Genomic DNA, 11,605 nt, shown 5'->3' with positions numbered 1-11,605 from the left:
CACGCCCACATCACGTAGGCCACGCCCACATCACGTAGCCCCCGCCGTCGACACGCCCCACCCACGGGCGGCTTGGGCTCGTACCACTGAGCGTCTTGGTTGGGGGGGCAGAGGGGATGATAAGCCCAAGATACCGGTTTGGTGCTGGGCTTCCCAAAAACTCGCGTGACTCCATTCCCCAGTCTCAACCTTTTAGGTGACCAGAGCGAACTTCAGGGACGTTATCACGATTCCCCTACTTTACCGTCGTCGCCTTCATTCTCTCCTCTCCCAGCGAGACCTGGGAGGGGCCTGGAGCGTTATGGGCGGGGCTTGAGGCGGCGTGGGGCGGGGCTTGCGGTCGACGCACGGAACGCGGAGTGAGCGAGGAACGCTGTGCGGTCGCGTTCCGTAGCCGGGTGAGTACGCACCCGGGGCGGAGGGGTCGGGGGGGTCGGCTGGGACCCGTGGGGTGGGACCCGTGGGGTGGGACCCGTGGGGTGGGACCCGTGGGGTGGGACCGCTGTGGGCTCGATCTCCGCGGCTATGTCTGGTCTCTTGTGGAGCCTTGATCAGAAAAAGCTAAGGCCCTGAGTTCAAGTCACAGACTCTTCCCTCCCTCTCTTCCTCCCCCTCACCCCCCCACCCCCGAGGCTTTTAATTCCGAAAGCGTCGTGGTGCACCAGCCTCTTTATCTCTTCCTTCCTTGGAGGCCACCGGTCCCGCATGCTTTGTTTTGCTGCACACGGGTTTGAACTCAAAAGTCTCTTACTTATTTACTTGGGGCTATTGCCCCGAGCTGTTACCATTTGAGCACAATTCCAGCCAGCTTTTTGTTAGTTCGTAGGACTTTTCTATTGTGTCTTAGAACCAGGAACTTCTGGATCTCAGCCTCCTGAATAGCTAGGATTGTAAGCATGAGACACCTGTGCCTGGCCATGCATCCTCTTGGCTGCCCAGCCGCCCACCCTACCCCTATCCCTTGAGGTTTGCACATAGGTGGGCAGCCTGTAGCTTTGGTCTGAAGTGAAAGTTGGAGACCCTCTTCCCACCCCTAGCTGCCTGGGACTAGGATGAATGAGGATGAGAGCCTGACCTGAGGTTGCCCCCATGCCTCTGCAGCAACCCCTGGCTGATCATGGACCCCGAGTGCTCCCGGCTGCTCCCGGCCCTCTGTGCTGCACTGGCGGATCCCAGGCAGCCCCTGGCAGATGACACCTGTTTAGAGAAACTGCTGGACTGGTTTAAAACTGTCACAGAGGCGGGTAAGGGTGTGAGTGCTGTTGGGGTGCTGTTCAGAGGCCAGAGGATGGGGATGGTGTATAGTACAAAGTGCAAGGGCTTGCCTGTCGATCTGGTATCATTCTTTCACTTTTTGGAGTTTCTGGCTGACGGTTAAAGTCCAGCTGGGATGAGAAACCATAAACTGTACAGTCTTGCTTCTTGAAAGAATGAGAAAAGGGATCTGGGAGCCACCTCTGGGGAAGTGGCCCTCCACATGTCCCTCTTCTTTGCCCTCTGAACCCGGCCTATCTCTGCAGAGTCCAGTCTCCTGCTGCTGCAAGAGAACCCTGCCTTGGTGGAGCTTCTGTCCCATGTGCTGAAGTCACAGGACATGAGTTCCAGGGTCCTTTCTTTTTCCCTGCGCCTTGCTGGAACATTTGCAGCCCAGGAGGACTGCTTCCTGTACCTGCAGGTAAGCCTGGGCCTTCTTCCTGCCAGGCCCTCCAGGGGGGTAGGGGAGGAGCTTAGGGCCATCTCAATCCCCAGGTCTTGACACTTTGCCTTAGTGTGGCTGTTTTCACAACAGTCATTCTGCCAGTCCGTGAACACAAGAGATCTTCCCGTAGTGTCTTCAAGGATTTAGTTTTCCCTTCACCTTCTTGGTTAAGTTTATATCCAGGCATTTTGTTTTTGAAGTTGCCTTCAGTGGTCTTGTTCTCCTGCTTGCTGAGTATCCCATGTTGATTTTATGTCTTGCTAGTTTACTAAAATCTAAGAGTTTTTGGGTACAGTCTTGCCCCCAGTGCTGGGCAGCCTGGAGCGTGCCTACTGTGTGTAGTGGCTGGGTCCAAGGCCTGCACTCCTTGGCACAGCACCCCAGTGTCCTGCACTTCCTGGCTGACAGTACTGAGTTTAGCTTGAGCCCTGCCTTGCCCCGTCCCACCCTCTGGACCTAGGCAATTGTATAATCAGGGCCTGTGGGAACTCTTGCACCTCGCTAAGCCTGGTCTTAGCTTGTTATATATGTATGGCCAATAACATATATATGTGTACACACACACATTTATGTTGCTGGCCATTTGTCCTGTTCCTTTCCTATTTGTATCCCTTTTATTTATTTATTTTTCTTGCCTTATTGCTCTGGTGATGATTTCAAGCCATCTGTTGAATAGAAGTGGATACTGTTGTCTCATTCTTCTGGAGGAAATGGGTTGTTTTTCCCCATTTAGTGAGATGTTGGCTGTAGCTCTGCACTAGGGTCGTGTTCCTACTGCGTGGTCCCTCCAAGTCCTCCTTCCTCCCTCCTCTGCATTTTCATCCTCCCATGACATCCACCTTTGAAAACCTGGGGGGTACTGTGCTGGAATGAAAGACTCACAGTGGAGGACTCGTCTCTGAGTCCCTGTAGGCTGTCATTCTGACTGCCCACAGACTCATGAGGCTCAGATAACTTCATAATGCTATGAAGAAGTGTTTCCAGATAGTTCTGGGGCCATATGTGGCTGTGGGGTTTTCAGGGTCATTCCCACATCATCCATGGGGAACACTCAAGTTTGCAGAATGACCCTGATGTCATGGCTTGTACAAAGCTAGCCAGCCAGCTTTGTGGTGCCATTCTGGTAGAAAGGCTTCTCAGGAGGACAATTACAAGAGCCATAGAACTCCTTGAAATCCAGTTTTTGCCGGGTGTGGTGGCACACACCTATAACCCCAACCCTTGGGAAGCATAGATAGGAAGCTCAGGAGTTCCTCACCAATCTTAGCTATGTAACAACATTGTTTCAAAAGAACAAAAAGGAGGGAAAAAGTCTGACTCTCCCCCTCCAAGAATCCCATCCCTCCTATTTAAGGTGGAGTAGAGAGGGTCTGAGTCACACTTATCACCCCCCAGATCAATTGAGGTAAAGGGCCTTGACATCCTGTCCCCCGTCCCTCCTTACATGCTCAATCTCCAGCTTTCTCTTGGCTTTCCAGCAGGGTGAGTTGCTGCTAGGACTGTTTGGGGAGGGCGGCCCCCAGTGCTGGGCAGCCTGGAGCGTGCCTACTGTGCGTAGCGGCTGGATCCAGGGCCTGCGCTCCTTGGCACAGCACCCCTGTGCCCTGCACTTCCTGGCTGACAGCGGTGAGTTTAGCTTGAGTCCCACCCTCTGGACCTAGGCAAGTATATAATAAGGGCCCATGGGAGCTCTTGTATCTCTCTGAGCCTGGTTTCAGTTTGGAAGGGGATGACAGTGGTCCAGAGTTGTTGCCCAAGTGGAGACAGGCACCCTGGAGTGACACTGTGGTCAGCTTCTAAGACAGCTCCAAGAGCTGGGGTGGCCCAAGTTGCTCACAGATTGGCGGTCAGACATGGGGCTTTCAGAAGGTGCCGTGGGTTCAGCATGCTCACCTTTGACAACTTAGTTGCCAGCTCTCTGGCAGTTGGAGGCCTTGAGGGCAACCAAACTATCCCTGAGGTCAAGCTCTTGGTCTGGGCTCTGACCTGTGCATCAGAGCTGTCCTCCTTTCCCCCTGACCTGCTTTCCCCTCCCCCTCCTCCCTCCAGGTGCTGTGGACACCATCTTCTCCCTGCAGGGAGACCCCAGCCTGTTTGTGGCCTCGGCTGCCAGCCAGCTCCTGGTGCACACCTTGGCTCTGTCCATGCAAGCTGGAACCACGGGGTGCTCCGGCCTGTGGGACGGGGTGTGGCCTGCCTGTGCCCAGAAGATTATGGGCCATTTGGAAGAGTCCTTGCAATCCACAGCTGCCCCGCAGGTCACACAGGCCCTGAATGTCCTGACTTCTACTTTTGGGCGCTGCTACAGCCCGTGGACCGAGACCCTCTGGGGACAGCTGTGTCCCCTTGTGGCCCGCCTGCTGGAGAGGACCCCCATCCCAGCTGCACACTCACTTGTGGATCTCCTCCTCAGTGTGGCCCGGTCAGGTCCCTGGGATATGTCTGGTGGGGGGCTGGGTATGAGTAATTGCTACCCCTGGGTGGATTTCACTGGCAGAGAGTCAGAACTGCCCCTCCAAGAATACAGCCTTGAGGGGAGCCCCATGGGGAAGGACCCTGCCCCTCGTTTCTGAGACAGCTGTGTACAGGGCTGGTCACCCCCCAGTGGGGGCTGTGGCAGCCCTGTGGGGCACCCTAGCGTCTGTGGGAATGGAGGCTGAATCTCTTTGTGGCCTCTGTAGGTCTCCAGCGCTCAGCTCTTCCCATGGCAGACTGTGGGAGGCAGTAGCTCAGGCTCTACGCTGCCTAAGCCCCATGCAAGCTGGGTCTCTGGCCTTGGGGATGCTGAAACTCCCGCACTGGTATGACTGGGCTGGCTTGGCACAGAGGAGAGTACTGGGAACAGGGCGGGTGAAGATTGGAGTGCATTTCATATCTCTGTCTTTATTTTTATGTTATTGATTGATTGCCAGTCCTGGGGCTTGAACTGAGGGCCTAGTCACTGTCCCTGAGCTTCTTTTGCTCAAGGCTAGCATTCTACCACTTGAGCCACAGCACCACTTCTGGCTTTTTCTGTGTATGTGGTATTGAGGAATTGAACCCAGGACTTATGCATGCTAGGTAAGCATTCTACCACTAAGCCACATTCCCAGCCCTGGAGTGTAGAATTCATGGTGAGGAAAAGGGCCAGGCTGCCAATGGATGTGATGGTTTTCCAGACAATTATATGCAAAGTTTTGCAAAGTCCACACAACCCCTGAAGCACAGTGACTGCCTCTGTGGGCACCAGGGCGGGGACTTCCAGGCCTTGGTCAGGCTGGCCCCTTCCATGAAGTCCCCTACCCTGCAGGGAGCTTTTCTCAGTGTTTTCCAGGCCCCCAGCTCATGTCAATTTGTCTCAGACTTGTGGGGTTGGTAGGGATGTAGCCAGCACATTACACTATGTCCTGTGTCCCCAGTCCCCAGGCACTGAGGGTCCAGGCCTTCGGAGTCCTCCTCCAGCCTCTGGCCTGTGTTGTAAAGGCCACTGCCCAGGCACCTGGTCCCCCAGGTATGGTGCGTGGGGTGGGGTGGCTGGGGCCTCGGTCCTGGGTGAGTCCTTAGGGTTAGGGCACGGGAAGGGTGCTGAGAAGCACATACTCAGTTCGCCGCCCCAGCTTTGGTCCTGCTCAGGCCTCCCTCCAAGAGTAACCATGGCCAGGGGTGGGCCAGCCGGCATCTGTGGCAGACCACAGCTCTGACCTCATGCCCTGGCCTCTGCTTTGGGCCATGATCCCTCCCAAGGCTGTTCCATGTGGCCTCCAGGTTGGCTGGACGGGGCTGAAGGCAGCTCCCTGACAGTGGACACGCTTCTATCTTCCAAGTCGGCCTGTGTGGGGATCCTGTGCCAGACCCTGGCCCAACTGGAAGAGCTGCAGCCACTGGTAGGTGCGGCCCTGGCCTCACGTGGCCTAGCACTGCAGGACCTGCCGTCATGCTGACCCTCCTCTCCCTGCAGCCCCAGCGCCCAGCGCCCTGGCCCCAAGAGCCACTGCTGGGCGCTGCTGTGACCATACTGCGGCTTTGCCACGGCTCCGCAACTCCCAGCTCCAGTGGCGGTGGCCGCCTTTGTGCCACTCTGGCAGGCTGCGTTCGTGTCCAGCGAGCTGCCCTTGACTTCCTGGGGACCCTTTCTCAGGAGACACGTGAGTGACCGTGACTCCCCTTACATGGCCTTGGTGTTGGGTGGTGGACCCCACTTCCCTCTCTCTCTGGACTTCTGGGCCTGCTATCCCTGTTTGTTTCTCAGGGGAAGGTGGGGCTCGCTCATTGAGGACAAGGCAGGGTTGCATGTTCTCTGCCAGGAGGGAGTCTCTAGGCATGATGGGCGTGCCTGGGTGGGAGTTGGGGTGAATTGTATGTTCACGTCTTTCCCAGGCTCCCAGGAGTTGGAGAAGGAGGTGTTTGCTGTCCTGTCAGAGTACCTTGGAAGCCCTGACTCCAGTCCCACGGTACTGGGGTACAGGGGTACAGGGTTGGGTCCCGGGAAGGCTGGCAGAACCACTGCTCCAAGGGACTTGGGAGGGTAAAAGGTCTACACAGCCCTGTGCAAGAGGTGGGGTGGGTTGAGGTGAGCAGGGCTAGCCAGGCTTCTGCCCTCAGAATTGTTGGCCAGGGAGGGGAGTTGAGCCTGAGTGGCCCCTATGCTCACAAGTGACTTTTCTTTTTCATTAGTTGTGGGGCTTGAACTGGATGCCTGGGCACTGGCTCTGAGCTCTTTTGGTCAAGGCTAGTGCTCCACCCCTTTTAGTCACAGCTCCACTTCTGGTTTTTAAGTGGTTAATTGCAGATAAGAGCTTCACAGACTTTCCTGCCCAGGCTGGCTTTGAACCATGATCCTCAGATCTCAGCCTCCTGATAGCTAGGGTGACAGGTGTGAGCCACCAGTGTCCCAACTTGTTTTTTTGTTATGTTTTGTGTGTGGTTTTTTTTTTTTTTTTTTGCTTGCTTTTGTTATTTGCTTTTTTGCCAGTCCTGAAGCTTGACCTCTGGGCTGGGCGCTGTCTCTGAGCTTCTTTCACTCAAGGCTAGCATTCTGCCACTTGAGCAGTAGTACCACTTTCAGCTTTTTCTGTGATTTAATTGGAGATAAGAGTCTCACAGACTTTCCTGCCCAGGCTGGCTTGGAACTACAACCCTCAGATATTAGTCTCCTGAATAGCTAGGATTACAGGTTTGAGCTACCAGTGCCCAGCTGTTTTGTTGTTTTTTTGTTTTGTTTTGTTTTTGCCCGTCCTGGGGCTTGAACTCAGGGCCTGGACGCTGTCCCTGAGCCTCTTTTGCTTAAGGTTAGCACTCTACCACTTGAGCCACAACACCACTTCCAGCTTTTTCGGTGTATGTGGTACTGAGGAATCTAGCCCAGGGCTTCATGCATGCTAGGCGAGCACTCTACCACTAAGCCACATTCTCAGCCAATGTTTTGTTATTTTATGAAACAGAGTTTTGTCATGTAATTTAGGCTGGCCTCAAACTTGATCCTCCTGCCTCTGCCCCCTAAGTGCGGAGATGACACGAGGGTGCCACCACACCTGGTTCAGGGTCAAGTCTAATGAGCATGCCTGTCCCATTGAGCACAGACAGTGCCAGGTGCTGCAGGGCAGGCAGTGGGGTGACTTGCGCGGAGGGCCTAGGACCTTAAGGGAAGGAGTCCGCAGTTATGTTTGTTCTGGTTTCAAAGTCAGACCCGCCCCCGCCTCCAGGTAGTGCTCATGAGGAGGGCACCCGTCCTGTCCTTGCCCACACTTGTACCCTGGGTAGGGCCAGCAGGTGTGGGGTACAGGTGACAGGGCAGGGGGTGCTGCCCCTCCTGCCCCCAGCCTCCTGCTCTCTCCAGGTCTTGAAGAAGGCCTTCCAAACCACACTCAGATGGCTTCTGAGCTCTCCCAGAACCCCTGGCTGCCCTGACCTCGGCCCCCACCCTCTGCTATTCCTCAGAGGTAACCCCAGCCCCCACAGGGCTGTGTGGAGCCAGTGTACATGGGTGGAGTGGGGTTCTTTCCTTTCCCCTCCCCCCCCCCCTGAGGCTGCACTGACCGCCCCTTCCTGGCCCAGAGCTGTTCCCTGTGCTGCAGAAGCGCCTGTGTAGCCCCAGCTGGGAGGTGCGTGACTCGGTGCTGGAGTTCCTCACGCAGCTCAGCCGGCACTGGGGAGGTGAGCGCCTGGGAACAGGTGGGGGGGGGGGGGGCCATGAGGCCTGGCAGTGCTGGGGCCCCCGGGCCACCCCACTGTCCTCAGTCACAGCTGTATGGCCCCTTGACCCCAGGCCAGGCAGACTTCAGGCGGGCGCTGCTGGCATCTGAGGTGCCCACGCTCACCCAGCAGCTGCTCCAGGACCCTGAGAGCTATGTCCGGGCCAGCGCGGTGGCCGCCGCCGGGCAGCTGTCTAGCCGGGGCTTACAGGCCGCCCCCGACAGTCCTGAGCACCCACAGGCCCAGCAGGTAGGAACTTCCAGCTCTCCTGCCATAGGCAGCCACTGTGGTTAGTTACAGGCCCGAAGGGGTTACTGGGTATACTGAGCTCACCAATACCCCGCTCAGACTTAGTGTCCACTGGGCAGGTGAGTGGTGTGAGGCTAAGGGCAGGCTGCATGAAGAAGCCAGGTAGCAGGTGGCCCAGGCCTGGGTGACCCTGGGCTCCTGGGTGTGCTGACCTTCCCTGCCTGGCATATCTATCCCCAGGGCCTGCTCGGGGAGCTCCTGTGCATCCTATCCACTGACTCTGAGGGCTTTCCGAGGAGGGCTGTCGTGCAGGTCTTCACTGAGTGGCTGAGGGACGGCCATGCTGATGTGGCCCGGGACACAGAGTGGTTTATTGCCACCGTGCTCCAGGTAGTAAGCCAGGACCTGGACTGGGAGGTCCGGGTGCAGGGCCTGGAGCTGGCGCAGGTGTTCCTGGTGCAGAGGCTGGGCCAGCCCCGCTGTCCCTACATGGTGGCCCTGCCGGAGGCTGCCTCAGCCACCCCAGTCCCCGAGGTGCTACAGAGTCTCTGCCGGTTGCGGCTCTTTGACTTTGCCTTCCGGGCCTTGCTCGACTGTGACCGACCTGTGGCCCAAAAGGCCTGTGACCTCCTCCTCTTCCTCAAGGACAAGACTGCCATGTGCAGTGGCCTGCAGGAGGCAGGGGACATCCCAGGCTCGGCCTCGGGGCAAGTCACCCTACAGAGATGGCGGGCCGGGGAGCAAGACCAGCTCCCCAGAGACTTGCAGCCCGAGGCCATGCTGGCCCTGCTGAGGTCCACAGACCTGGAGGGACTGCAGGCCCGGCTGGCTCAGAGCAGTGACCATATGGAGAAGAGCCCCCAGTCCCTCCTGCAGGACATGCTGGCCACAGTGGGTGCGCTGGGGGAAAATGAGGCCGATTGCTACTGAGCTGTGTGGCCTCCCTGTTCCGGCCTCTGGTGTCCCTGAGCTCTAGCCCAAGCTGGCTGCACCAAAGCCTCTAGAGAATGGATCAAGCCTGGCCTGGTGAGACACACCTGTAATCCCAGTATTTAGGATACTGAGGGCAAGGAAGGTCACAAGTTTGAGGCTTGCTTGAGCTTCAAGATCTGATCTCAAAAAAGGAAATACAAATTCCCACATTTTGATGTGTTATTAAAGAAGTGTTTTTATTTTCTATTCAAAGCGAGTGGCATTGATATCTAGTCCATTTTTAACTAGTTTTGCATATGGTGTAAGAGGCCTGGCTTTGTCCTGTGTGAGTGGGTTGTCCAGTATGTCCACCTCTATCTCCTGAGACTTTCCTTGGGGTGTTTTTTTTTCCTTTTTTTATTTCTGTGACAGTGCCATTGAAATTTTGGTAGAACGTGCAGTTGTTTTCATTTCATTGATTGGTTCAGAGCCCACAGGACAACTCTTGGTGATCAGATCCACCAGCTGGGGAACAGCTTGTCATCATGTGAACCTGCAGGCATCACGTCCTACACTACCCATAACAGAATAAATCCTGCCCTGCTCTCAGCGGACTGCCACAGGGCAGCCCCTTGCCCACTCACTCCCACAGCAGTGGTTGGGTGTCTGTGGTCAGTCTCATTTCTGCTGGGGAAGGAAGCCTTTTCCTCAGCTGCTCTCACTGTCATGTTCATATTCTGCAATTTTTCCATAATGTATAGACCAAGTTCCTTTTATCTTCCATATTCACTGAGATTTCTAAGGGTGTGTGTGTGTGTGTGTGTGTGTGTGTGTGTGTGTGTGTGTGTGTGTGTGTGTGTGTGTGTGTGTGTGTGTAATGGGGCTTGAACTCAGGGCCTAGATGCTGTCTCTAAGGTTTTTCACTCAAGACTGGCACTCTACCACTTGAGTCACAGATCCACTTCTGGCTTTTTGCTGGTTAATTGGAATTAAGAGTCCCACAGACTTTCCGGTCCAGGCTGGCTTTGAACTGTGATGCTCAGCTCTCAGCCTCCTGAGTAGTTCACAGGCATGAGCCACCTGTGCCTGGCTTTCTGCTGCTTCTTTAGATACACACATTATTTTTAGCCTCACTAGTTTTGGTCACATGAGCAGCTCATCAAACCCTAAAATTCACGGCTTCCACTAAGGAGATCTATCGCCCACAGAGGAACACACTGTTTCTTTGTTAGGTGGCTTGCCTCTGGGTGGAGAAATGGGGCCCCGTCACCCTCTCCCTCTGCCTTCTCACCATCAGCCTCAAACCTTGGGGCATTCTAGGGCTCTAGCCACACCACCAGTCCTTGTGCATGAGGGGCTGCGGTGGGCCAGGCCTGCAGCTGTACATATCACCACCAGCGTTCTGCTCTCCAATTGCCAGCCATACAGTTGCCTAACTGCCAGACACTGGCAACCACAGTCACACTGAGTGCCCAGGACTCACCACCCAGCACCTCCATCATTGACTGCGTCCAGGGGGCACCCAGAACCACGTGGCTCCTCACAGTTTATGGTTCAAGGCTTTGAAGAAATTCCATTGTGGTCCTTTGCAGTTCTGTTCTTAATAAGGAGCTCTGTGGGGGTCACTGAAGGAATTCCATGGGCTTCTTTGAAGAGATTCTGGGAGGGATTCCATGGCATTGGGGCTCTCAAGCAATTCATGGGGTTCTTTGAGGCTTGGGGTAAAGGTAGACCCAATGGGAGGATTCGAGTTGACAAGTTGCTGGTTGGTGGTTCCTTAAATCATACTGTGGGTTTTCCACATCACTAGTTTCTTTCCTTTTTTTGGTGGGGGAGTCCGGTTGTGGGGCCTGAACTCTGGGCTTGGACTCTGTCGCTCAGCTCTTTAGCTCAAGGCTAGCACTCTACCACTTTGAGCCACAGCGCCACTTCCGGCTTTTCTCTTTTTGCTTATGTGGTGCTGAGGAATCGAACCCAGAGCCTCATGCATGCAAGGCAAGCACTCTACCACTGAGCCACCTTCCCAGCCCAACACATCACTAGTTCTTAAATCTGCAAGAGCAACCTGCAGCCCTACTTCTAGGAACACTTTTTTTTTCTGCCCCTCAGGACTACACCCATCTTTCCTGTGGTTCCCTGATGTGTGAAGTAGTGGGGACATCCTGGAGAATCGTCCTTCAGGCTCACTCTGGAGAAACATCTGTAATAACCTCCACTTTGGGCAGCACTGGCCCTGATTTCTGCTGTCCCCCTCACTCCTGGAGGCTACTGAATTTTCAAAGCCTGAATTTACTGCATTGGCAGAATGATACCAACCAATCAGTATAATTGTTGGCTGGCATGTCCACCAATCAGAATAGATGTTAGCTGGCCTGTCCAATCAGGGTGAAGCAGCAACTGGTGACAGCACTGTTGCCATGCAGATTTCGCTTGTGTGGACTAACCATCCCCCTGGGAACTGGCGCATACATAGCTCAAGGGTATACAGCCTGTGTCTTGATTGTAGGAAAGCCTCTTCATCCCCACATGCTCCACCCACAGTTCCCAGGGCCAGCAGAGCTGGAGGCCCAGTAC

The 11,605-nt window shown here is 55.3% G+C and overlaps 1 protein-coding gene across 3 annotated transcripts; it reads left to right on the top strand.

The window, feature by feature from the left end:
• Positions 1-297: 297 nt before the first annotated feature.
• Brat1 (BRCA1 associated ATM activator 1) lies at positions 298-9,304 on the top strand. Of its 3 annotated transcripts, none has more exons than XM_042686599.1 (14): positions 298-398; positions 1,102-1,244; positions 1,521-1,675; positions 3,181-3,325; positions 3,749-4,121; positions 4,381-4,500; positions 5,098-5,189; positions 5,423-5,562; positions 5,637-5,823; positions 6,056-6,129; positions 7,515-7,617; positions 7,733-7,831; positions 7,944-8,119; positions 8,360-9,304. In XM_042686599.1, the coding sequence occupies exons 2-14, from the start codon at positions 1,118-1,120 to the stop codon at positions 9,047-9,049; spliced, it is 2,481 nt and encodes an 826-aa protein (XP_042542533.1). In that variant the 5' UTR covers positions 298-398; positions 1,102-1,117; the 3' UTR covers positions 9,050-9,304. The 3 variants fall into 3 exon arrangements, with proteins under 3 accessions (XP_042542533.1, XP_042542534.1, XP_042542532.1); XM_042686600.1 differs by having other exon boundaries at positions 3,178-3,325; positions 5,444-5,562; XM_042686598.1 differs by having other exon boundaries at positions 3,178-3,325.
• Positions 9,305-11,605: the final 2,301 nt, after the last annotated feature.

The sequence above is a fragment of the Dipodomys spectabilis genome, unplaced genomic scaffold (assembly GCF_019054845.1).
Source record: "Dipodomys spectabilis isolate Male_0828 unplaced genomic scaffold, ASM1905484v1 ptg000098l, whole genome shotgun sequence".
In the NCBI taxonomy this organism is placed as follows: Eukaryota; Metazoa; Chordata; class Mammalia; order Rodentia; family Heteromyidae; genus Dipodomys; species Dipodomys spectabilis.
Note: the sequence above shows the minus strand (reverse complement) of the source record. Positions and strands in the feature narration are given on the sequence as shown.

Excerpts from the sequence above, each read along its gene's own strand:
- Brat1 (XM_042686598.1), top strand. The coding sequence starts at position 1,118 with ATGGACCCCGAGTGCTCCCGGCTGCTCCCGGCCCTCTGTGCTGCACTG. Across the intron at positions 4,122-4,380 it reads CTCCTCCTCAGTGTGGCCCG|GTCTCCAGCGCTCAGCTCTT; the intron begins GTCAGGTCCCTG and ends TGGCCTCTGTAG. Across the intron at positions 6,130-7,514 it reads GCCCTGACTCCAGTCCCACG|GTCTTGAAGAAGGCCTTCCA; the intron begins GTACTGGGGTAC and ends TGCTCTCTCCAG.